Source organism: Salminus brasiliensis, chromosome 1, assembly GCF_030463535.1.
Source record: "Salminus brasiliensis chromosome 1, fSalBra1.hap2, whole genome shotgun sequence".
NCBI classification, from domain to species: domain Eukaryota; kingdom Metazoa; phylum Chordata; class Actinopteri; order Characiformes; family Bryconidae; genus Salminus; species Salminus brasiliensis.
The window spans coordinates 1,937,764-1,965,263 of NC_132878.1; the positions used below are offsets into that span (position 1 = coordinate 1,937,764).

Genomic DNA, 27,500 nt, shown 5'->3' on the forward strand with positions numbered 1-27,500 from the left:
GGTCGTGCTCTTCCTCTCCTCCCGCTCTTCCACCCTCTCTCTCTCTCTCTCATCTCTCTCTCTCTCTCTCTCTCCCTCTCTCCCTCTCTCTCTCTCTCTCTCTCTCTGTGTCTCTTTCCGCAGGAATACGTATCCCACCTTCTCTCTCTTTCTCAATCCGTCCCTCCCCTTCCTCTTTTACGTCCCCCCCCCCCCCCCCAACACCTCCCTCCCTCCCTCCATCCATCCATCCCTCCCATCCCTCCTTCATCTCCCTCTCTGGTTCAGTCAGTCCAAAGAGAGACACAGAAGAACAGTAAAAGGGGGAAAGGCAGGAGTGTGAGTGTGTGTGTGTGTGTATGTGTGTGTGTGGGAGAGAGAGAGAGAGAGAGAGAGAGAAGGAGGAGAGAAAGAGAGAAGGAGCTGGAGGGAAGGAAGGGGTGAGGGAAAGGGGGGATTGGGGTGTTTGGATTTTCCCCGGTTGGGCTTTCTCTACCATGGACTGCCTCTGCATCGTAACCACAAAGGTAAGCACTCGCTCGCTCTCTCTCTCTCCCTCCCTAACTCTATGTCTCTCTCTCTCTCTCTCGCTCTCTCTCAGTCTCTCGTTCTGTTCTTCGCGTCTCTCTCTCTCTTCTTTCTCCTGGCTTTGCTAATGTGTTATTACCAATCAATGGTGCATAAGTGACCCTCTCTCTCTCTCTCTCTCTCTCTCTCTATGAATCACAATGTCTCTCTCTCTCTGTTTCTTCAGTTTGGTGTACATGTTGCTGGTTGAGCTCTGGTTGTCTTTAGTATGTGAATACTGATGGAGTGGTGGAGATGGCTGATGGAGTGATTAAGTTGGAGATGGACTCATGGTGGTGGAGATGGCCTGATGGTGAGATGGAGATGGACTGATAAAGTTATGGAGTGATGGAGATAGGCTGATGGAGTTATTGGGAATATGGTGGAGATGGAGATGGGCTGATGGAGAATATGGTGGAGATGGAGTGTTGGAGATGGGCTGATGGAGAATATGGTGGAGATGGAGTGATGGAGATGGGCTGATGCAGTGATAGAGATGGGCTGATGGAGAATATGGTGGAGATGGAGTGATGGAGATGGGCTGATGAGTGATAGAGATGGGCTGATGGAGAATATGGTGGAGATGGAGTGATGGAGATGGGCTGATGGAGTGATGGAGATGGGCTGATGGAGTGATAGAGATGGGCTGATGGAGAATATGGTGGAGATGGAGATGGGCTGATGGAGTGATGGAGTGATGGAGAACATGTGTCTCTCGCTCTGTGCTCATGTGTAGAGAATAGCACATGGCAACTTAAAAGGTCTCTCTCTCTCTCTCTCTCTCTCTCTCTCTCTCTCTCTCTCTCTCTCCGTACCTGTGTCTCACCCCTGAGTGTGTGAGCGTGTGAAACAGCATCTCTCACTCCCGCGTGGTTGTGAGGTGGTGTTTAGCGGTGAGGACAGTGTTGGACTTCAGTGGAGAGAGAGAGAGAATAACAGAGGGGTGAGAGTATGAAACAATAAGAGAGAGATATTATTATTAATAATATTATTATTTTTACTAAAGTTAATTACATTAATTTAATAAAAATTCACTGTGAAGTCTAATTGCCATCCAGTACTTTTGAGAAACTGAGTTGGGGATGATGATGATGAGATGGTATGGTGATTATCTATCCAACATCCTGACATCACTAATGCTCTTGTCCCTGAATGCAATCAAATCCTCACAGCAATGCTCCTCCTCCAAAGTCTAGTAGAAAGTCTTCTTCTCTGGACAGTAGAGACAGTCACTCCAACAAAAGCAGGATCAGCTCTTTTAAATATTTATATTACTTTATGATATTTGACAGTGAAAAAGCAGGTGTCCCAATACTTTTGTCCATTAATTGTGTATAAAAAATATATATTGTCCATCTTTTTTCTCTGTCTTTCTTTAGAGATGCTTTCTCTCACAGGTGAGATCTTTGCATAATCCCACTAAGTGGACTAACTGGTGTGTGTGTGTGTGAGAGAGAGAGAGAGAGAGAGAGAGAGTGTGTAAGGGAAAGTTAGAGGAGAAAGATAGAAAAATGGATGGAATACAAAAGCAGAGAAGGAGAAGCGCTTGCCTGTGCGTAGGCTGAGGTGGAAATGCTGTGCCTCATCCCTGGGTGAATGGTGAGTAAAGAGAGAGAGAGAGAGAGAGAGAGAGAGCGTAGGTTTAGATGAGAGAGAGCTGCTACATAACAAGCAGGAGGCTCCTGTGAGCTCAGAGTTAACAGTGATAAAAGCGCGAGAGCGAGTGAGAGTGAGCGAGAGCGTGAGAGAGGGATAGGAGGTGTATATACTCGTATATGTAAATGCAGCATCCTGGCAGAAGGTAGGAAGCCTGCTTAGATGTCCAGCAGCGAGTATTCGTACAAACTCAGAGGATAGCCGCTGTGTTAGCCTCCCAGCCCATTACGCAATCTCCCTCCTTAGACCAGAGCACTCAACACTCAACTCAAGGAGTTCCTTATGGTTCTAGATAGCAGAAGGTCAGAACCCCCCTAAGTAGTTGATTACCGTTTAAAGCTTAGAAACCTATATATATATATATATATTCATAGGCTTATCTATACACACTATGTCCAAAAGTCTGTGGACACCCCTTCTAATTTTTGCATCATTCAGCTACTTTAAGCTCCACCCATTGCTAAAACAGAAACAGCTTGTCTAGTCCCTGTAGAGAAGAAGTACTGCCAATAGAATAGGACTCTCTGGAGCAGATCAACATCATGACCCTATTGGCTCCATGCTGCCTAATAATGCCAGGCGGGGGCTATTAGAGGGGTATAAAGCCCCCCAGCATTGAGCTGTGGAGCAGTGGAGGAACTCTGGAATGATGGTGTTACTTTTGGATGAGGCGGGGTGATGATCAATCATCCAACATCCTGACCTCACTAACGCTTTTGTCGCTGAGTGCAATCAAATCCTCACAGCAACACTTCCAAAATTGAGTTGAAAGCCAGAGACATTTAGGTAACAATGAATGAGCAGGTGTCCCAATACTTTTGTCCGTATAGTTATATACAGTTTTCATTGGTGTTAGCTGGTTGTCAAGCTGGTCATACTGGTGGACATGCAAAACTTGTAGGTAGTTACTTAGTACCTTACTGTAGGTACCGTAGGTAAGTGGACACTGGGGACACATGCACGTCCACTGTGGTTAGGATGTTGTGGCTGGGGGGCTTGAAGTAGGCCTAAGTTTGTGATGTCAGGTCCGGCTCTGAATAGTAGCTTTATTGAACTTCCACCTGCAGCCTCCCTCTACGATCTTCACTGAGCTTCAGCACAGCCAGCAGCAGGAGGACAGTTAGCATGTCTGGAAGTTCCTCCAACATGGACAGAAGGCTAGTCTGTCTTGGCTGAAACGTGTGGCACAAAAGTTCAACACATGACCCTGCACATCTGCTGCAGTGCGCTGTTTACTCCTGCACCGAGCTCAGCCCTGGACGCGGTCAGTGTGGAAAGCAGCGGCGTTCAGGCGGCGGGGCGTATCCGAGTCGGATCTGCTAGGAATTGCTAGCTAAGCAGAGAAGGAGCCCAGCGTCTCTTTACGCTAACACCACATGGCCTCATCTCTGACTGGACCGACTGAAGACCAGCACTTACTGAGCTTCATTCTGGAGGAAAATCAGTCCGGCTTTTTGAACTCCTCCCACTCAGCCCTTTAGCAACATTAGCGACATTAGCGACATTCAGGAGAGGTCTGACCTGGCACTAAGGGGTCTTACCCAGCGCTAAAGGGTCTGATCTGGCACTAAGAGGTCTGACCTGGCACTAAGGGGTCTGACCTGGCACTAAGGGGTCTTACCCGGCGCTAAGGGGTCTGACCTGGCACTAAGGGGTCTGACCCAGCACATTATATTGCATTGGATTGTTTTGTACTGTACTTTGGTATTGTGACTAGCACACTAGCCACATGCTAGCATGCTAGCCCCAATACATTATATTGTATGGGATTGTATTGTACTGTACTTTGGTATTGTGACTAGCGTATTGCACAAGCTAGCATGCCAGTCCCAACACAACATGTTGGGCCAACAAAACGGCCCACCACATTCAATAACACACACCTTTTCAGCCTTTTGGGGTCTGTTGAATGTGTACACCAACTGTGCAACTCTTCAGAACTTTAAGCCATGCAATGAACTAACGGTAATCAGTGAGAGTGGACCATTAAATACTACAAAAAAGTGTTTCTTTATTATAACACTATAAAAATGTATACTCCACCACTCCACTCCGCCACAGTGTGCGTATGCCTATGTGTTTCATTGTAGCCTACACTGTCTTTAGCAACCTTGGCTACATAAAACTGCCCCAAGCACACTGTCCCAGGCCTATAAAGTAGCTTAGGCCTAATAGTTAAACAATTAATAACCTAAAAACTAAATCACAATGCTGCCGCTGTCTCACTTTTCATGTTGGTGAGTCGTGGCTTTACAAATACGCCTAGAATTATTGGATTATGTTTTTTAGAGGCACACAGCTGCACTGGCATAACACAGCCAATAGGCAAAATGATAGATTTTACAGACATTTTTGCTACAGCTGGGCCTTCATCAGCTCCCATGGCTGATGACAGTGGTGGTGGCGCCAGCAGCGGTGGCTGGTGTTCACAGTGGACAGGTTAAGTGGTTAGGGAAACACACTTAAAATCACACTTATATATACTGTGTGTGTATTTATATATATATATATATATATATACAGTATATATAAGTGTGATTTTCCCTCACCACTTACATAAAAAAAAAACCCTAACATGATGGAATGGTCATGGTGGACAGTCAACCATTCCAGGGCCAAAAGGTAGCTTAGTCTTGGCCTAGCCTACTACTCACCCCACAAACAGTAATAGTGTAATAATGAAATGAGAAAGCTGCGACTGGTCTTGTTGGTGAAAGGTGTTTTTTTAAGTGTTCTCATATTTAAGACTATTTACTTCAGGACTAAATGCATAAGTATTAACCCAGGCTTATTTTTCCATATCGTCTTATAAATGGTGAGGACGTTATAAGCTTATTTCACCTGCGTTTACCAAACAAACTAACTTGGCCACAGAACATTAGCCAAAATTATTTTACATTTACATTTATGGCATTTAGCAGACGCTCTGATCCTCAAGAAGAACCTCAGCTAGTTTAAATAGACTAAAATTCAGATCCTCTAATCTTAGACTTAGTAAGTCTAATCTTAGTCAATAAGGAGACCATAATACTCTACTCTTCACCCAAGTCCTCTCAGAAGAGGAGGGTCTTCAGTCTGGGTTTGAGGACAGCGAGCGTTGGACTCTGCTGTTCGGACACCCAGGGGAAGCTCGTTCCACCACTTCGGTGCAGGACAGTAAAAAGTCTGGGCGCTCGTCTTCCGTGGAGGGCCAGCGTGTTTTAAGGGCCGGTGCTTAGGAGACAAACTCTTGCGCTGAGTTTTTTTGCCAAATGAATTATGCAGGCAGGACCAACGCGAAAGGGGCTGATGTTTAACAATGTCAGCCAAGTGTCAATCGGGCCGCTGATCTACTGGTTTATGGGCCAATCAGAACAATATAGAACTAAAAAAAAGAGTCTGACCTGGCACTAAGGAGTCTGACCTGGCACTAAGGAGTCTGACCTGGCACTAAGGAGTCTGACCTGTCACTAAGAGGTCTGACCTGTCACTAAGGGGTCTGACCTGGCACTAAGGGGTCTGACCTGGCACTAAGGGGTCTGACCTGTCACTAAGGAGTCTGACCTGGCACTAAGGGGTCTGACCTGGCACTAAGGAGTCTGACCTGGCACTAAGGGGTCTGACCTGGCACTAAGCGGTCTGACCCGGCGCATTATATTGCATTTGATTGTATTGTACTGTATTTTGGTATTATGACAAGCACACTAGCCACATGCTAGCATGCTAGCCCCAATACATTATATTGTATCGGATTGTATTGTACTGTATTGTGGTAATGTGACTAGCACACTAGCTAATATGCTAGTCCCAATAAATGTATGGCATTGTATTGTACTGTATTGTGACTAGGACAATAGCCACAGGCTAGCATGCTAGCCCCAATAAATCATATTGTATGGGATTGTATTGTACTGTATTGTGGTAATGTAACTAGCACACTAGCTAATATGCTAGCCCCAATAAATGTATGACATTGAATTGTACAGTATTGTGGAATTGTGCTTAGCACACTTCCAACAAGCTAGCATGCTAGCCCCAATACATTATATTGTATAGGATTATACTGTACTGTATTGTGGTAATAGCTAATATGCTAGTCACAACACAATATGTTGAATGGACTTGCCACAGGCTACAGGCTAGCATGCTAGCCCCAATGCATTATATTGTATGGGACTGTATTGTACTGTATTGTGGTATTGTGCTAAGCACACTACCAACAAGCTAGCATGCATGCTATGCTAGTCACAATACAATAATACTGAACAATTTAATATTCCAGACTGTGTTGCATCATAGGGCCCTGTACTGTGTCGTGGTATTGAGACTAACACATTAGCAACAAGCTAACAAGTCGCTGCCCTGCTTTTGCTGGTTTCAGTCTTTCGACCAGCTCGACCAGTGTAATTATGGTCTTGATGGTCATGCTGGTTGACCAGAGTGGTAAAGCTGGTCTTGCTGGTCTAACAGAATGGTCATGCTGGTCAAGCTTGGTCAGCTCACCAAACAGTTAAACCATCAGTCTCAAACAAAAACATACACTATACTGGTGTATGCTGGTCAAACAGAATGAACATGGTGGTCATGTTGGTCAACCAGTGTGTTTTTTTGGTCAATCAGCTTGGTTTTGCTTGCCATGTCGGTCAACCAGTGTAGTCATGTTGGTCATGTTGGCAGACCAGCGTAGTCATGGTGGTCATGTTGGTTGACCAGTGTGGTCTTGGTGGTCTTGGTGGTCATGTTGGTCTAACAGAATGGTCATGTTGGTCAAGCTTGGTCAGTTTGATCAGCTTGGTCAGCTCACCAAACAGTTAAACCAGCCAGGCTGGTCAACCAGTCTTACCAGTTTCACCATCTTAACCAGCTTGAGCTGTCCAGGCTGGGAATACAACAGTAAAGTTCCACAGTACCGTGTTTAAGCCCATCGTTGCTAAGCCGCGCTCCGACTGTATCCTGTTGTTTTCGGTTGTTGTGGTCTCAGTGCTGGTGTTATCCTAGTGTTTTTGCGGTGTGTGTGTGTGTGTGTGTGTGTGTGTATGCATGTGTGAGTGTGTTACATCAGCGCTGTAGCCGCCGATGAGTGTGTATGTCACTCAGCTCCTGTTGGCTTTATTTGATTTCGGCCTGTTCCCTTGGCAACGGAGGCAAGTGCCTGCTTGTCAGTTCACAGAAGTAGACAATATGAAGTGGGCGAGAGAAATGTGTGAGGAGGACGATGGAGAAGATGTGTGTGTGTGTGCTCACGTGCATGGTACTTGAGATAATGGTGATGGTGTATGTGTGTGTGTGTGTGTGTGTGTGTGTGGGGTAGAGAGTTACTCCTAAAAGGTTTGGAGAACTGGAGAAACTGAATATGTCCCAGTGAGTGTGAAAGTGATCCTGGACTGGCTCCTCCAGAAATAGTCCTGGATGTGTTTCACTCAGAGCTGAGCTGTTAGCTAGCTTTCAGAACCGAACTGACACTAAAGGAGCAGTTTGAGCTAATGTGCTAATGTGGCTATGGATAAGTGACCGCTGGTACTCTCTAGTGATGGGCATGAGCTCTCGGTTGACCGCCTGAGGTGCCAGTGTGTGATTACTGAGGTACCTATGTGGGCTTCCCTGTACCAGCCCTGTCTCCTCGTCCTCATACCCCTACCAGCAAACCAGCCCTGTCTCCTCGTCCCATACCCCTACCAGCAAACCAGCCCTGTCTCCTCGTCCCATACCCCTACCAGTGAACCAGCCCTGTCTCCTCATCCCATACCCCTACCAGCAAACCAGCCCTGTCTCCTCGTCCCATACCCCTACCAGCAAACCAGCCCTGTCCTCTTATCCCCATACCCCTACCAGTGAACCAGCTCTGTCTCCTCATCCCTTACCCCTACCAGTGAACCAGCCCTGTCTCCTCATCCCATACCCCTACCAGCAAACCAGCCTTGTCTCCTCATCCCATACCCCTACCAGCAAACCAGCCCTGTCCTCTTATCCCCATACCCCTACCAGTAAACCAGCCCTGTCTCCTCATCCCATACCCCTACCAGCAAACCAGCCCTGTCTCCTCGTCCCATACCCCTACCAGCAAACCAGCCCTGTCCTCTTATCCCCATACCCCTACCAGCAAACCAGCCCTGTCTCCTCGTCCCATACCCCTACCAGCAAACCAGCCCTGTCCTCTTATCCCCATACCCCTACCAGCAAACCAGCCCTGTCTCCTCGTCCCATACCCCTACCAGCAAACCAGCCCTGTCCTCTTATCCCCATACCCCTACCAGTAAACCCGCCCTGTCTCCTCATCCCATACCCCTACCAGCAAACCAGCCCTGTCTCCTTATCCCATACCCCTACCAGTGAACCAGCTCTGTCTCCTCGTCCCATACCCCTACCAGCAAACCAGCCCTGTCCTCTTATCCCCATACCCCTACCAGTAAACCAGCCCTGTCTCCTCATCCCATACCCCTACCAGCAAACCAGCCCTGTCTCCTTATCCCATACCCCTACCAGCAAACCAGCCCTGTCTCCTTATCCCAATACCCCTACCAGCAAACCAGCCCTGTCTCCTCGTCCCATACCCCTACCAGCAAACCAGCCCTGTCCTCTTATCCCCATACCCCTACCAGCAAACCAGCCCTGTCCTCTTATCCCCATACCCCTACCAGTAAACCAGCCCTGTCTCCTCATCCCATACCCCTACCAGCAAACCAGCCTTGTCTCCTCATCCCATACCCCTACCAGCAAACCAGCCCTGTCCTCTTATCCCCATACCCCTACCAGCAAACCAGCCCTGTCTCCTCGTCCCATACCCCTACCAGCAAACCAGCCCTGTCTCCTCATCCCCATACCCCTACCAGCAAACCAGCCCTGTCCTCTTATCCCCATACCCCTACCAGCAAACCAGCCCTGTCCTCTTATCCCAATACCCCTACCAGTAAACCAGCCTTGTCTCCTCACCCCATACCCCTACCAGCAAACCAGCCCTGTCCTCTTATCCCCATACCCCTACCAGTAAACCAGCCCTGTCCTCTTATCCCAATACCCCTACCAGCAAACCAGCCCTGTCCTCTTATCCCCATACCCCTACCAGCAAACCAGCCCTGTCCTCTTATCCCCATACCCCTACCAGCAAACCAGCCTTGTCTCCTCATCCCATACCCCTACCAGCAAACCAGCCCTGTCCTCTTATCCCCATACCCCTACCAGTGAACCAGCTCTGTCTCCTCATCCCATACCCCTACCAGCAAACCAGCCCTGTCTCCTCGTCCTCATACCCCTACCAGTGAACCAGCCTTGTCTCCTCATCCCATACCCCTACCAGCAAACCAGCCCTGTCTCCTCGTCCTCATACCCCTACCAGTGAACCAGCCTTGTCTCCTCGTCCTCATACCCCTACCAGTAAACCAGCCTTGTCTCCTCGTCCTCATACCCCTACCAGTAAATCAGCCCTGTCCTCTTATCCCCATACCCCTACCAGTGAACCAGCCTTGTCTCCTCGTCCTCATACCCCTACCAGTAAACCAGCCCTGTCCTCTTATCCCCATACCCCTACCAGTGAACCAGCCTTGTCTCCTCATCCCATACCCCTACCAGCAAACCAGCCCTGTCTCCTCATCCCCATACCCCTACCAGCAAACCAGCCCTGTTCTCTTATCCCCATACCCCTACCAGCAAACCAGCCCTGTCCTCTTATCCCCATACCCCTACCAGTAAACCAGCCCTGTCCTCTTATCCCAATACCCCTACCAGTGAACCAGCCCTGTCTCCTCACCCCATACCCCTACCAGCAAACCAGCCCTGTCTCCTCACCCCATACCCCTACCAGTAAACCAGCCCTGTCCTCTTATCCCAATACCCTTACCAGTGAACCAGCCTTGTCTCCTCGTCCTCATACCCCTACCAGCAAACCAGCTCTGTCTCCTCATCCCAATACCCCTACCAGTGAACCAGCCCTGTCTCCTCACCCCATACCCCTACCAGTAAACCAGCCCTGTCCTCTTATCCCAATACCCCTACCAGTGAACCAGCCTTGTCTCCTCGTCCTCATACCCCTACCAGCAAACCAGCCCTGTCCTCTTATCCCCATACCCTTACCAGCAAACCAGCCTTGTCTCCTCACCCCATACCCCTACCAGTGAACCAGCCCTGTCCTCTTATCCCAATACCCCTACCAGTGAACCAGCCTTGTCTCCTCACCCCATACCCCTACCAGCAAATCAGCCCTGTCTCCTCATCCCCATACCCTTACCAGTAAACTAGCCCTGTCCTCTTATCCCCATACCCCTACCAGCAAACCAGCCTTGTCTCCTCGTCCCCATACCCCTACCAGCAAACCAGCCTTGTCTCCTCGTCCCCATACCCCTACCAGCAAACCAGCCTTGTCTCCTCGTCCCCATACCCCTACCAGTAAACCAGCCTTGTCTCCTCGTCCCCATACCCCTACCAGTAAACCAGCCTTGTCTCCTCGTCCCCATACCCCTACCAGTAAACCAGCCTTGTCTCCTCGTCCCCATACCCTTACCAGTAAACCAGCCCTGTCCTCTTATCTTCTTTTAAGTGAGGAGAACAGTCTTAGCACTCCACTCTATTGGGGAATCAGCAAGACTAAGCTGGTCAACCAGCATAACCAGCAAGATGAAGCTAACCAACTAGCATGACCTCTATGGCCATGCTGGTTGACCAACACGACCACACTGACCAACCAGCATGCCCAGCATGCCCATGCTGGGGAACCATCACGAACAGTATGACCAAGCTGGTTGACCAGCATGACCAGCATCAACCAGCATGAAGAGTGTGGCCACATTGCTTACCCAGCATGATCTGTAGGACCAAACTGGTCAACCAGCATGCAACATAACCACAAACCAAATGCAGCATACACAGTTATGGTCAAGAGCTGGTTAACCAACTGGTTTACCAGTATCGGATATGTTTTCACCAGCATGACCAGCATCATGCAACATAACCAGCATCAACCAGCATGACCAGCAAAAGCAAGCTGGTCAACCAGCATGACCAGCATCACCAAGCTGGTCGACCAGCATGAAGAGCATGAAGAGCGTGACCACATTGGTCACCCAGCATGACCAAACTGGTCAACCAACATTCAGCATAACCCCAAACAAAATGCAATAAACAGTGATGTTTTCACCAGCATGACCAGCTTGACCAACCATCCTAGACCATTAAAGACCAGCCCAGACCATCAAAGCTGAGCTTGAGCTGGATTCTTCAGCCGGCTTGTTCCTTCATACAGCCTGACGCTGTGTTAGAAGAACCAGGTCCGTGTTGACTCTCTGGGTTTGTTCTGAAGGATGGGCAGAAGGCTTGTATTCCAGGCTGACGGGTGTGTGGATTCGTCTCGCCGTCTGGGGAAAAGGGACTGAATCTGTGTGAAAGCCCTGAGTACACACTCACAGCAGAATTCCACCACAGTTCTGAGGTTCTTATCTGTGAATTTTGACTCTGCACTCAGTGGATTGAGAGCTCTGGATATGTGGAACGTTCTAGATCTGCTCTGGAAAGCTTCACAGCTCTACGTGTGTTCTAGATGGGCAAAAAGTTTTGGACGGATGTGTGTAGATGGGGTCTGTCTGTTGCACAGTGATGGTGTTAGTTGGGGGAAATGGTGATTGATTTTGTTTGGTGGAGGATGATGGTGTTTGGTGGAGATAAATGGTGGAGTTTGGTGGAGCTAAATGGTGGTGTTTGGTGGAGATAAATGGTGGAGTTTGGTGGAGCTAAATGGTGGTGTTTGGTGGAGATAAATGGTGGTGTTTGGTGGAGATAAATGGTGGAGTTTGGTGGAGCTAAATGGTGGTGTTTGGTGGAGATAAATGATGGTGTTTGATGGAGATAAATGATAGGGTTTGGTAGAAATAAATGGTGGTGTTTCATGGAGCTAAATGGTGGTGTTTGGTGGAGCTAAATGGTGGTGTTTGGTGGAGCTAAATGATGGTGTTTGGTGGAGCTAAATGATGGTGTTTGGTGGAGATGAATGTTAGTGTTTCGTGGAGTTAAATGGTGGTGTTTGATGGAGATAAATGATAGGGTTTGGTACAAATAAATGGTGGTGTTTCATGGAGCTAAATGGTGGTGTTTGGTGGAGCTAAATGATGGTGTTTGGTGGAGATGAATGTTAGTGTTTCGTGGAGTTAAATGGTGGTGTTTCATGGAGTTAAATAGTGGTGTTTGGTGGAGATAAATGGTGGTGTTTGGTGGAGTTAAATGGCGGCATTTTGTGGAGTTAAATGGCGGCGTTTTGTGGAGTTAAATGGTGGTGTTTGGTGGAGTTAAGTGGGAGTGATGGTAGTTTAGAGGGAGATGATGGTGTGTAGTGGGAGTGATGGTGTTTAGTGGTGAGTGATGGTAGTTTAGTGGGAGATGATGGTGTTTAGTGGGAGTGATGGTAGTTTAGAGGGAGATGATGGTGTTTAGTGGGAGATGATGGTGTTTAGTGGGGAGTGATGGTAGTTTAGAGGGAGATGATGGTGTTTAGTGGGAGTGATGGTAGTTTAGAGGGAGATGATGTGTTTGGTGGGAGATGATGGTAGTTTAGTGGGAGTGATGGTGTTTAGTGGGAGTGAAGGTAGTTTATAGGGAGATGATGGTGTTTAGTGGGAGTGATGGTGTTTAGTGGGAGTGATGGTAGTTTGTGGGAGTGATGGTAGTTTAGAGGGAGATGATGGTGTTTAGTGGGAGTGATGGTAGTTTATAGGGAGATGATGGTGTTTAGTGGGAGTGATGGTGTTTAGTGGGAGTGATGGTAGTTTGTGGGAGTGATGGTAGTTTAGAGGGAGATGATGGTGTTTAGTGGGAGTGATGGTGTTTAGTGGGAGTGATGGTAGTTTAGAGGGAGATAATGGTGTTTGGTGGGAAATGATGGTGTTTAGAGGGAGATGATGGTGTTTGGTGGGAGATGATGGTGTTTAGAGGGAGATGATGGTGTTTAGTGGGAGTGATGGTAGTTTAGAGGGAGATGATGGTGTTTAGTGGGAGTTTAGAGGGAGATGATGGTGTTTAGTGGGAGTGATGGTGTTTAGTGGGAGTGATGGTAGTTTAAAGGGAGATGATGGTGTTTAGTGGGAGTGATGGTAGTTTAGAGGGAGATGATGGTGTTTAGTGGGAGTGATGGTGTTTAGTGGGGATTGATGATGTTTAGTGGGGAGTGATAGTAGTTTAGAGGGAGATGATGGTGTTTAGTGGGAGTGATGGTGTTTAGTGGGGATTGATGATGTTTAGTGGGGAGTGATGGTAGTTTAGAGGGAGATGATGGTGTTTAGTGGGGAGTGATGGTGTTTAGTGGGAGTGATGATGTTTAGTGGGGAGTGATGGTAGTTTAGAGGGAGATGATGGTGTTTAGTGGGGAGTGATGGTGTTTAGTGGGAGTGATGATGTTTAGTGGGGAGTGATGGTGTTTAGTGGGAGTGATGATGTTTAGTGGGGAGTGATGGTAGTTTAGAGGGAGATGATGGTGTTTAGTGGGGAGTGATGGTGTTTAGTGGGAGTGATGATGTTTAGTGGGGAGTGATGGTAGTTTAGAGGGAGATGATGGTGTTTAGTGGGGAGTGATGGTGTTTAGTGGGAGTGATGATGTTTAGTGGGGAGTGATGGTAGTTTAGAGGGAGATGATGGTGTTTAGTGGGGAGTGATGGTGTTTAGTGGGAGTGATGATGTTTAGTAGGGAGTGATGGTAGTTTAGAGGGAGATGATGGTGTTTAGTGGGGAGTGATGGTAGTTTAGAGGGAGATGATGGTGTTTAGTGGGGAGTGATGGTGTTTAGTGGGAGTGATGATGTTTAGTGGGGAGTGATGGTAGTTTAGAGGGAGATGATGGTGTTTAGTGGGGAGTGATGGTGTTTAGTGGGAGTGATGATGTTTAGTGGGGAGTGATGGTAGTTTAGAGGGAGATGATGGTGTTTAGTGGGGAGTGATGGTGTTTAGTGGGAGTGATGATGTTTAGTGGGGAGTGATGGTAGTTTAGAGGGAGATGATGGTAGTTTTTAAGTTAAATGGTACAGGAAGTTAACTCAGCTGAAAGCAGTCACACGTAAACAGATTAAAATGTCTGTGTTTCGGTGAAAACTGGAACAGCTTTGCAACAAAGTGGAAAACGATATGTTTCCCTTTTCCTGAAACACTGAAAAACCGCCGGAGTTCTACGTTGCTATTTTTAACACAGGGGATAGGAGTTGCTGCTCTGCTGGAGTCATTGGTTAGCGGTGAAGCTGTGAGATGGGGTTGAGGTGGGTAGCTGTAGTGACACAGCTGCTGCTCTGTGTCTCTGACAGGGTTTCTTCTTGACAGCAGGCTCAAGTCAAGTCAAGTCAGATTTTTTTGTAGAGCTTTTTACAACTGTTGTCGTCACAAAGCAGCTTTACATAATTAGTACTTAATAAAGGACAGAGACAGAGAAGAAAGAAGAAATAACATGAAGGATCAAAGACCCCCAGTGAGCCCCAACAGCGACAGTGGCAAGGAAAAACTCCCTCAGAGCTGGAGGAAGAAACCTTGGGAGGAACCAAGACTCACAAGGAGGACCCATCCTCCTCTGGCCAGACTGTTTTAAACATTAATGATAAAAATTACCAAAGCAGATACAACAGAAAGTTAATAGTTGTGATATTAATAGTGTCAGACAGACACGAGTCCATCTAGGTTTCAGCATGGCCACCAAACAGGCAGCAGCAGTCCGCCATGGGTGGTGGCGGGTTGGGGGGGGGGGACCCGCTGGCCGGACTGGTAGGTGGCAGCTGGTTTGACGCAGGTAGAGGGGACCTCAGCGGGCAGTCTTCCAGCAGGTCGGGCTGGGTGGCCATTTACTCGGGGAAGGTAAAGAGAGAGAAGTTAGTTCTAAGAGGAATTTTATGGATGGCAGAGAATGTTGAGAATCAGCATCTGGGTATGTCTGACGACTCCGGCAGGTCTGATTATAACAGCATAATTAAAAGGAGAGAGCCAGAAGGTAACACAGACACAGGCGTACCCTGAGAACACCAGCATCTATCTGCTCCACCGTCAACAAACCTGAGTGATCGCGTGTAAGCAGCGAGATGACAGCTCCAGCATCTCAGTGTACTACAATTCCCTGGGTCCGCGAACCCCTGGACCTGCAGCCCTTATCTAAGAAACATTAATTACCAAAAGCTGAACTAAACATATAAGTTTTCAGTTTAGATTTAAAGATTGAGACTGTGTCTGAGTCCCGAACATTATCTGGAAGGTTATTCCAGAGTTGGGGGGCTTTATAGGAAAAGGCTCCTCCCCCTGCTGAGGTTTTCTGAATTTTGGGAACGAGTAAGAAGCAGCACCCTGAGATCTAAGTAGTCTTGATGGTTCGTAATATACAATAAGATCCTGCAGGTACTCAGGAGCGAGGCCATGTAGGGCCTTATATGTTAATAGAAGAATTTTGTATTTGATACGGAATTTAACTGGGAGCCAATGAAGTGCTGATAGAACTGGACTGATATGGTCAGATGTTCTAGCTTTAGTAAGAACCCTGACTGCAGTGTTCTGAACCAGCTGAAGTTTATTGAGGTTCCTGCTGGAACAACCTGACAGTAGTGCGTTACAGTAATCTAGCCTTGAGGTAATAAAAGCGTGTACTAGCTTTTCTGCGTCTTGTAGTGATAAGGAGTTTCTTAGTTTGGAGATGTTCCTAAGCTGCATAAAGGCTGTTCTACTAATATTAGCTAGATGTTGCTCAAATGATAAATCTGAGTCGAATGTGATGCCAAGATTTTTAGCTGCTAAACCAGGAATGATGGAAGCATCAGACAAGTCTAACATTAAGTCTGAGAGTTTATTTCTACTGTCTTTTGGACCTAAAAGGAGAACCGAGGTTTTGTCACTGTTAAGAAGAAGGAAGTTACTCTCTCAGCGAGAGAGTCCTCCAGCACAAAACTAACTCTGCTCCTAGAAGAATCTGGATGAACTCACGCTGGGTTCTTGCCTGGGTTCTAGATAGGCAGAGATTTTGGGTAGGCTAAGGAGGTGTTCTGGATGAGCTTTAGTGTGTGTGTGTGTGTGTGTGTGTGTGTTTGAGGAGGCTGGCAGTGGAGCATCTGGGAGCCACTAATGCAACAGTGCTGATTAGCCCTTCATTAGAACTGTGAGTTATGAGCCTTTAGATAACTTACTCTCAGCAGTCCCTAGACAGGCGGTGTGTGTGTGTGTGTGTGTGTGTGTGTGTGTGTGTGTGTGTGTAGTCTTGTGCTAGTAATTTGCTTTATATTTTAGTGAACACATACACACAAGTACACACATACAGTATGCACTAACTGGCCACTTTATTGGAAACCCTTAAACACTATAGTATATACATTTACTGGCCACTTTATTGGAAACATGTAAACACTAAAGATAAAGATGCAGGTATTTGTCACTGTACAGCACAACACACACTCACACACACACACACACACACACTAGTGCACTAGGGGCAGTGAGTACACACACACACACAGAGCGGTGGGCAGCCAGTGGCAGCTTGCCAAGCCCGGGAATCGAACCCACAACCCTGTTATCAATATCTCGGCGCTCTAACCGCTGAGCCACCACTATATATAAACTATATATACCATACACCATACACTTACTGGCCACTTTATTGGAAACCTTTAAGCACTATTTATACACTTACTGGCCACTTTATTGGAAACCTTTAAGCACTATTTATACACTTACTGGCCACTTTATTGGAAACCTTTAAACACTATATATACACTTACTGGCCACTTTATTGGAAACCTTTAAACACTATATATACACTTACTGGCCACTTTATTGGAAACCCTTAACACTATATACACTCACTGGCCACTTAATTGGAAACCCTTAACACTATATAAACTCACTGGCCACTTAATTAGAAACAATGTAACTCTATATACGTTCTACAGTGCATGTTACACTCGTACCAGGGCCAGTGTGTGGTCAGTGGACGTCCACTGGTGGTCTTTTTCTGCAAGTGGAGTAACAGATGAGCTCTGAATGGTAGGTGTGTCTGATGAATTGGCAGGTGAATGCTGTGAGTGTATCCTATGCTTGTGAGCTCATTTGTGGCTGAACATCCTGGTAAATTCCAATACTTCTGCATATTTAATGACCTGTGCAGGTGTGTGTGTGTGTGTGTGTGTGTGTGTGTGTGTGTTCAGATCTGCATCAGCACACATTTTTATTTGGCTCTGAATAAACTCAAACCCTCCTCAGTTGTGCTCGCCAGAAACTCTCTACTAAGCAAACACTCCAAACCTGCCTTTGTGTTTTGTGTTTGTGTGTGTGTGTGTGTGTGTGTGTGTGTGTTTGTGTGTGTGTGTGTGTGTGTGTGTGTGTGTGTGTGCGTGCATGTGTGCTTTCATGCTTCCGTCACTGAAGCTCCTCTTAAAAGACTTATTTCTGGTTTGGCACACTCTTCTGTCAGCTGGATGCATCACAGTGGCGGGAAAAGCAGATTGAGTGCGCACACACACACACACACACACACACACACATGCTGAGGACAACAGATTCTGAGATGTTTTCTCCTCACCACACTCAAAACATTTTTGGTGGTTTTGAAGGAGATGATGATGTGGAGTAAAACTGAAACGCGCTCATCCTCGCAGTCGAAGCTCAGAGATTCCTGATCCCAGCATTCCTGTTGAGCACCACATTCCATATTTGCCCGTGATTCTGCAGTCAGGATCACTACACTGTTAATGCAGAGTTAGTGTGTTAACCGCGCGGACGCTGGAAAACTGGGTCACCAGGCTCGCACCAGCACATCCGTAAATCTGAGCCTGGAAAATAGGAATGAATGAGTCAAGGGACAGAGACAAATAGAGCAGACTGAGAGAGTGTGATGCTGGAATGGGATAGATGGAACTGGTTGGATAGATGAGTGGATGGAATGTGATGGATGGAACTGGTTGGATAGATGGATGGATGGAATGTGATGGATGGAACTGGTTGGATAGATGGATGGATGGAATGTGATGAATGTGATGGATGGAACTGGTTGGATAGATGGATGGATGGAATGTGATGGAATGTGATGGATGGAACTGGTTGGATAGATGGATGGATGGAATGTGATGGATGGAACTGGTTGGATAGATGGATGGATGGAATGTGATGAATGTGATGGATGGAACTGGTTGGATAGATGGATGGATGGAATGTGATGGAATGTGATGGATGGAACTGGTTGGATAGATGGATGGATGGAATGTGATGGAATGTGATGAATGGATCTGGTTGGATGGATGGAATGTGATGGAATGTGATGGATGGAACTGGTTGGATAGATGGATGGATGTAATGTGATGGAATGTGATGGATGGAACTGGTTGGATAGATTGATGGATGAAACTGGTTGGATAGATGGATAAATGGAATGTGATGGAATGTGATGGATGGAACTGGTTGGATAGATGGATGGATGGAATGTGATGGATGGAACTGGTTGGATAGATTGATGGATGGAATGTGATGGATGAAACTGGTTGGATAGATGGATAAATGGATTGTGATGGAATGTGATGGATGGAACTGGTTGGATAGATGGATGGATGGAATGTGATGGAATGTGAAGAAAGGATCTGGTTGGATAGATGGATGGATGGAATGTGATGGAATGTGATGGATGGAACTGGTTGGATAGATGGATGGATGGAATGTGATGGAATGTGAAGAAAGGATCTGGTTGGATAGATAGATGGATGGAATGTGATGGAATGTGATGGATGGAACTGGTTAGATGGATGGATGGAATGTGATGGAATGTGATAAATGGAACTGGTTGGATAGATGGATAAATGGAATTTGATGGAATGTGATGGATGGAACTGGTTGGATAGATGGATGGATGGAATGTGATGGATGGAATGGGTTGGATAGATCAAACTGGTTGCACAGGAATGAGAGTTAGGTGGTATGGGTTGGATAGTTGGGTTAGATAGATGGGATGAGATAGATGGATCTGTTTGGACAGATGGGATGAATGGATTTGGGTTGGATAGGTGTAATGAATGAATTGATGGAAGGAATGGGATGGTTGGATGGAATCAGATGGATGGATGAAATGAGTTGAATATGTCGAATGGGATGAGTGGATGGAGTCTGATGCATGGAACTGGTAGCCTGATAGATGGAAAGGCATGGATGGAATAGGATGGACAGAAGCGTGGACTGGGTTAGATAGGTGGAATGGACAAGTGCATTTACCAGGATAAATAGACAGAATGGATAAATGAACGGGTGGGTAGATATAATCGGATGGATAGATGGAGTGGGATAGATGGATAGACAGATGGATGGAAAGGGATTGATGGATTATTTAGACACAAAACTGTGGAACTGGATCAATGGAATGAGCTGAGTTAGAGAAAATAGGACCGACGATGCAGTGAGAAGAACGTTGAATGATAGCTAGGATCGAAGGAATGAGATGGATGTGTGTATGTGCGTGTATGTGTGTGTATGTGTGTGTATGTGTGTATGTGTGTGTTGTCCAGAAAGTCTCATGAAGTCCCTTGAAAGTGACTGCACTGCGTCTCCATGGATATTTTACTCAGCTTGTCTTTTTTTACTCTGATCACACGTCTGTTAGAGTGAGAAAAGACTGGAGGAGGGGCAACAGGAGGCTGTGTGTGTGTGTGTGTGTGTGTGTGTGTGTGTGTGTCTGGTTTCTTTTTTGAGATGTACGGATGAGTGTGTGTGAGTGTGTGAGTGTGTGGTTTGGATGCACTAGAGCAGCTCAATATATTGTTTGGTAATCGTCATGGTGAGGTCAGTCTTCTCAATACTGATATCACAGAGGGGCTTTCGATATGCAAATGGGACGTCTAACCAATCAAAGGGGCAGGGGGGTGGGGGGTTACTGGGTTGTATGGATATCCTGACCAATCACAGCTCCAGATGAGTTTATGTGGGTGTTCTGATGAATTAAGATATTCCTGTAATCCAACAAAAGGACATCATACGGTCAAACTAACGCAGGCCAGACATTAGCCACGCCCTATTATTGATTCACCAATGAGCTTAGTAACATCCTGCGCCCGTCCCAATCACACTACGAGGCGACATAACGATGATAACTGGTATTTTCTTCATATTGTTCACTGCTAGCATCTGTATGTGTGATTATTCTGGTTCTGGCAACCTCACTTTGGCCAGAATTATGGTGGCAGATGGTCCATTTCTAGTGGGCGGGACTTCTGCGGTCATCGAGGCAAATGAACGCTCTGTGTCCGCAATGGGGCTATTATCTTACCGGCTGTCATCCAGAACACACACACTCTCACACACACACTCACACACACACTTACACAGTCGTGGATGTATGGTGTAACCTCTAATTGAAACTTTATTGCCGGTAGATAGAGAGTGGACCCATCACTGCATCTGCAGAGAACGTGACCTCCCACCTACCTTAGTGGGGCTCCAGTGGCCCCTAGAGTGAGATTTCCCGGTTTCAGTTCTGATGATGTATCCATAAGGTAGCTAATGTTACTGGACACGACCCTTCCTCTGGCAGGCTGGGCCAGTTGACCAGGCTACACCAGTAATTCTACACTCTCCTACCTGTGTAGAGCTCTGGATAAGAGCAGCAGATAAGCGCTGTATGTGTAAATCAGCCCTGTAAGTTGTGAGGTGGGCGGGGTCCCCAATAAACATCAATCAGTGAGCCTTTGGTGCCAGTGCCCCTGTCGCCGGTTCACCAGTTGTCCTTCCTTGGAGCACTTTTGGTAGGTACTGACCACTGCATATTGGGAACACCCCACAAGGCCTGCCTACTGATGTTCTGGAGATGTTCTGACCCAGTCGTTTATCTAGAACATCACAGTCTGGTTCTTGTCAAAGTGTCTCAGGTTCTTACCATCATCACCCTCAAGAACTGACCAATTACAGTGTTTCACACCTGGTTGAATGTTTGCTGAGGATCATCTTAAAAACATTGGATGGACTCTGGGGACACATGGGTGTCCGTGGATGGGGGACAGGGTTTGAGTAGGTCTAAGGTGAACTGAACTGAAAGGAGGTGATCTGGTTTACTGGTCTTGGGACAAATGAGTAAATGTTTGTGTATTTAGGAGGGTTTAGAAGGTATTTCCACCCTCACACACACACACACACACACACACACACACACTGCCACGGTTCGACAGTTTAGGCCTACAGACCCCCCCAGCCCATTATTGTCCCCAGTGTCACCCCAGCATTCGGATCAGATGTTTTTAGGATGATCAGCACGCACTCAAGCAGGTGTGTCCAAACTTTTGACTGGTACTGTATGTGTCAGATGTAGTATTTCTCACAGCTACTGTCTACAGCCAGGATTCGATGATCGTTAGAGATTTAGAGAGGGTGTGTTTATACTTCTCAGCTTTGGTTCGATTAAACTGACTGAAACTGCCAATAGAATAGGACTCTCTGGAGCAGATCAACATCATGACCCTATTGGCTCCATGCTGCCTAATAATGCCAGGCGTGGGCTAGAGGGGTATAAAGCCCCCCAGCATTGAGGAGCTGTGGAGCAGTGGAGGAGCTGTGTTCTCTGGAATGATGGTGATGGAGGAGCTCCATCCAGTACTTTTGAATGGGATACTGAGTTGGAGAGTTGGAGAGGATGATGAGGGTAGGTGGTGATCATCCTTCCAACATCCTGACCTCACTGGCCTCACTAACTCTAGCTCTTGTCTCTGAATGCAATCAAATCCTCACAGCTGTCCTCCTCCAAAATCTAGTAGAGAGTCTTGCCTTGGAGAAGAAGCAATGAATGAGCAGGTGTCCCAATACTTTTGCCTATGTAGTGTAGCACCGTGCTTGTAGTTAGAAGGGTGTAGACTTCCCTGACTTGTTAGCTATGTTAGCCTTGTTTAGCGCTGAAGAAGTAAACTTTGCGGTGTCTGATGGACTACGGACTACATTTGGGGTGAAGATAAAATAATCTCTCTCTCTCTCTCTCTCTCTCTCTCTCTCTCTCTCTCTCTCCTCCAGCTCTGTTTCTCTCATTTCCTTCCTCCATTAAAATCAAAGCCGTGATCGAGTTCGGCCTGCGCTCCTGACCTTCAGAACCTCCTTCCTCCTCCTTTCTTTCATCCCTCTTTCTATCATCCTCCCCATTCATGCTCTCCTTTCCAACCTAATTTTCTCTTTCTCTTCCCCTTCTTTCAACTCTCTCGCTCTTCCTCTCGCGCTCTCTCTCTCTCTCTCTGCTCATTACCCTGGCCGGTGGATGAATAATGTATGGTTGGGGATGTTAACGTGCTGAATGTCAGCAGATGTGCCGCTCTTTGCTCAGCTTTGCCCACTTCGGCGTGAGTAAGATGCCGCTTTCCCAGCGCGCCAGCCTCATATGTGGGCATACAGTCGCCCAAATATCACACTACCCCCCTAAATGTGGCGATGGGCTACCGTCCACGCTGTGCTTCTGGCCTTGCTGTACTCAAATATGCAGCACATACATATGATACTCTGGGATTTAAAGGGTTAAAGCACTTGGAGCAGTGATGCTAATGTAGCATCTAGCAATCCATGGACGCTTACACCGCAACACTTAGCCAAAACAGACTCCATCATCCGCTCACCTGACAACAAACCGGCCCAAACCCATGCAGGCGAGTGGAGGCTAGGCTACAAGCTAACCGGCTGCAGTCTCTTCAGCTTGCTACTTGGCTATGCTACGTAGCTCCTGTGTGCTATCTCAGTGCATGGTGTAGAGCTCATATTAGAGCTGGGCAATATGGCGATATATTATCGTATCGTGGCAAATTTTATTATCGTGATCCACAGTGTGCTTTTCGATACACAAGGAGGAGACTGTTAGTGTTAATAAACACTGATCAGCTGCAGGGTTCATTACTAACAGTGTAATTAGACTGAAGGGTTCATTAGATGAAGAGCAGCAGATGTTAATAGAGTGTAAATCACTGTATTCAGTACAGGAGAGGGTCTGAACAGTCGTTTATAAGAATCTGATACTGATGTATTTAGTCTGTGATTAAATGTATTGTGAAATATGTCTTTAAATATCGTGATATCAATTTAGGTTCTAAATTTGAGCTGTCGCTTTTTTTTAGTTCACAAACCCTCCATAAAACCAGTGTATTTCACATTAAGGTACAATAACAGGGTGGTAAATACGCTTATAAACCTTAACCAAAGTCACACACTCACTGTTTATACACTGAAATACTCAACACGTGCTTTCTAGGACAACTTTAGGGTAAATCAGGGCTTTTCTGCAGCACTAACACACAGTGAAGAGCAGTATTTCCAAAGGTGTCAAAAGTATTGACACTCATTCCTCAGGTAGAAGTGAGTGGAGATAAGAGGGTTTAAAAGACTTCTATAGAAGCTGAAGTATCAACTGAAGCTTTTTACTCCAGTAAAAGTGTAAAAGTACTGGTTTCAGAACGACTTCAAGTAGAAAAGTAAAAGTAATGGAAGGAAAACAAAGACCGAAAGCTTAGGCCGCGCCACAGGGGTCTATAGGCTCCTGTTTCAGCTGCAGATCTGCCCATTGAAAATGAAGCATTTCAGTAATATCAGCTCTATTAAAGGAGCGTCTCTGTGCTCTACTGAGCATTAACATGAGCTTCATGGAGGAAAATATGAGGAGTCGTTGTCTAGAAGTTCTGTAAAGCTGCAGAAAGTCAGACTTCAGAGGCGTGTGATCAATAAGCTTTATTGGAGTGTAAATGTGGGGCTCAGTCGGGACGTTTCACTGCAGCTCTCTTGAGTCTCTGCCACGGACACAGTCTTCATACTAGACTACAGACGTCTGCTGTGAGCTGCTGGAGAGTGACGGGACGTGTGCAGGTGTGATGGATCTCTTATAAACCAATAGGGAGTCAGAATGGGTCCTCTGCTCTTCAGACAGCCTGGATTCAGTAGAAATGCGACGTGAGCTCAGTTGGGAATGGAGGAACTGCAGGTGTGGCTGGTTTAGCGGAGTGGTGGCACTTAGCGAGGGCTGTTATCCTCTTGTGGTGCTCTGCTCATCCTGCACCACTGAAGGAGCTGAATTTTATTTTTTATTTTATTTTCTATCTGATGAGCTGAAGACATGAGCGGAGGAGGAAAGCTAAGGCTAACGGCCATAACCTCACATTACCTTACCCTGATAACGGCCTTGTTGTGGCCCGAAGAGGACCGTAAGCAATCAGCCATAACATTAAAATGGGGGAAGTAAAGAACATTAATGATCTGGTTCCGGTGGCTCCTGTCTGTCAGGGGGTGGATCTGTTAGCTTGTGAACAGACAGTTCTACCAGAAGACTCTGGAGGAAGGAGGGCAGAACATCGTACATTTTATCTTGACAATTGATGAGATAGGCCCAGTCGTGGGCGTAGGCCCAGTCGTCAGCCCAGGTCTTGCACCATCAGGACTCTCGCAGAGCCTACCCCTGGGCATCCGTCGGGACCAAACTGGTGGCGGAAGAACACGCAAGCAGAAGAACCTGAGCCACTTTGACCAGAACCAGACTGTGAGGGTCTAGACAATGACTGGGTCAGAACATCTCCAGAACATCAGGCAGTGAGGTCTTGTGGGGTGTTCCCTCCTGATACGCAGTGGTCAGTACCTACCAGAAGAGCTCAGAAGAAGGACAACTGGTGAACCGGCGACAGGGTCATGGGCACCCGGGGCTCAATGATGCTCATGGAGGCCCCGCCCACCTTACAACTTACAGGACTTTACAGATCTGCTGCTGACGTCTGAAGGTGTCCAGACATCACAGGACCCCTTCAGGTCTTGTGGGGTCCATGGCTCGAATGGTCAGATCTGTTGTGGAGGCACAAGTGTTCACTGGAGTTTGCTCTGTGGTTGCTGTGGTAACCCAGGTGGTTGCTAGGTTGTTGTTACACAGTTTATATGGTATTCCTGGTGGTTGCTATGATGTCTTGTGAGGTTGCTAGGTGGTTTCTATGGTGGTTTCTAGCAGTTGTTAGATGGGTGCTAGATTGTTGCTAGGATATGCCTAGTTGGTTACTACGGTATTTTAAATTGTTGATACAGTGTTGTTGTTAGGTTGGAGGTTACTGCAAGCGTAGGGATTGCTACGTAGGGGTTGCTATGTAGTAACTATGGCATTTCCGCAGGTGCAGACACCCCCCTCCATCAGTGAACATCCAGGGTATGAACATCGAGAGTGTGGACTCTTATAAATACCTGGGTGTTCATCTGAACAACAGACTGGACTGGTCAGTCAACACTGCAGCTCTCTACAAGAAAGGCCAGAGCAGACTCTACCTGCTGAGGAGATTGAGGTCCTTTGGGGTGCAGGGAGCGCTCCTGAGGACGTTCTTCCACACAGTGAAGGCATCTGCCATCTTTTATGGAGTGGTCTGCTGGGGCAGTAGCATCTCGACAGCAGATAAGAAGAGACTGGAAAAACTCATAAAGAGGGCCGGCTCTGTCCTGGGGTGCTTCTTAGACCCAGTGCAGGTGGTGGGAGACAGGAGGATGACAGCCAAGCTGGCATCCATGCTGGAGAACAGCTCCCACCCCATGCATGAGACTCTGGCAGCACTGGGCAGCTCCTTTAGCGACAGGCTGCTTCACCCCAAGTGTGTGAAGGAGGGGTATCACAGGTCCTTCCTTCCTGCTGCCGTCAGACTACACAACCAGCACTGCTCCCAGCGGACCACATACACACACACTTAACTACACACACATGTTCATGTTCAGGGAATACTATGTGCAATACCCCCCCCCCCCCATGTGCAATTAAGAGTCTTTTGCTGTAAATAATATTGTTATTGCTCTTTTCTTATTTATATTGTGTTTATAGTGTAAATTATTTATCTACATTTTTGTAACTGAGTGTCTTGCTATCCCTTTCTGCTGTTACACTGGGAATTTCCCCACTGTGGGACTAATAAAGAACTATCTTATTATCTTATTATCTTATCTTATCTTATCTTTCAGGTAGTTGAGAAGGTGGGTAAGGTGGTAGCTATGGTATACTAGGCGGTTTCTAGGGCGGATGCTATGCTAAGGTATTTCTGGTGCTTGCTACGCTGTTCCAGGTGGTTGCAGTGGACTTCAGCAGTGGTGGCTGAGTGGGTGCTATGGCACTGCTAAGGTGTTTTGTGGTGGTTGCTATGGTGATTGCCGTAGTACTTTTTGTTGTGGTACTTAAGTTGGTTGCTATGGCGTTTTAGTTGGTTGTGTGTAAGCAGCCTTATTTACCTGTATGAGTAATTCAGACCCTTCCAGCTCAACTCATGAGTCTCCATTCAAGAGAAACAAACAAACAAACAAACAAACAAATAAATACTAAAAACTAAAATAGTTTCATTTGACCTAATTTTATATGGCATTTTAATAACCATACCAATATAATAATAATAATAATAATAATAATAATTCTTAAAAAAAAGTATGTAAAAGTCAATTACAGTAGAAATTCCCCATTTGACTGGACAGGGTTCAGTCTTCCTGGTGTGTGTGTGTGTGTATGTGTGTGTGTGTGTGTGTGTGTGTGTGTGTGTATGTGTGTGTGTATGTGTGCATGTGTGTGTGTGTGTGTGTTGATTATTTGATTATTGATTTTTTTGGATCTTTAGGAATATTTGGTTTCACTTGGTTCCACCGAGACCAAACCACAGGATTTCTATCTAGAACATTAATCTATTATTTATCTATTATAACAGTTTCTCTCTCTCTCTCTCTCTCTCTCTCTCTCTCTCTCTCTCTTTTAGAAGCAGCAATGGTTGCATGTAGATGAAAAACCTGTATCTCCAGAATGGCGATTTTACAGATGGCAAAAATGAGAATAATAAGAGTCTGTTAAAAGTAATTTGGAGCATTTCTTTTGGTCCGTTCATCCAGAGTTATTTACACAGTGTACAGAAGCAGCTACAAGTGTTCAAACAGTGGGGAAACCTAAAATGGACAAAAAAGGACATACATGGTTTTCATTGGACAGCAGTGATATAGACCAGGAGTGGCGCTGAGGAGGCGGGGCTTAAAGAGGCATGTCTGAAACGATCATTTACATAATAATAATAATTATTCACAAATAAGGACAGATTCATGTCCAGAAAAAGAGGACACATGGTCACCCCGATGGTCCCTGCTTTACAGGTTGACGGACGCAGCGTTACACAGTGTGTCTTTATTGTTGTACATATTTATACAGAACCTCAGATTTCTTCTTTTTACGTATCCCAGCTTAGAAAGCCTGGGTCGGAGTGCAGGGTCAGCCTAGCTACAGCGCCCCCTAGAGCAGAGCATAATCAGTGACCATGTGAACAGTGCCTGTGTGAGGCCTGTCTAACGCTGTGTGCCCTCTGTCCACTGTCAGGAGTTGGCCAAGACTGCTGCACTACAGGCCTCGGCTCTGCTCGTATG

At 46.6% G+C, this 27,500-nt stretch overlaps 1 protein-coding gene across 1 annotated transcript in view; it reads left to right on the forward strand.

Moving 5' to 3' along the window:
- The first annotated feature begins 77 nt into the window (after positions 1 to 77).
- dlg4a (discs, large homolog 4a (Drosophila)) overlaps positions 78 to 27,500 on the forward strand; it is a 220,820-nt gene continuing 193,397 nt past the window's right edge. The window contains exon 1 of the mRNA XM_072692350.1: positions 78 to 506. Coding sequence (XP_072548451.1) covers positions 339 to 506 — 168 coding nt within the window. The 5' untranslated portion in view covers positions 78 to 338. The remainder of the gene's footprint in view (positions 507 to 27,500) is intronic.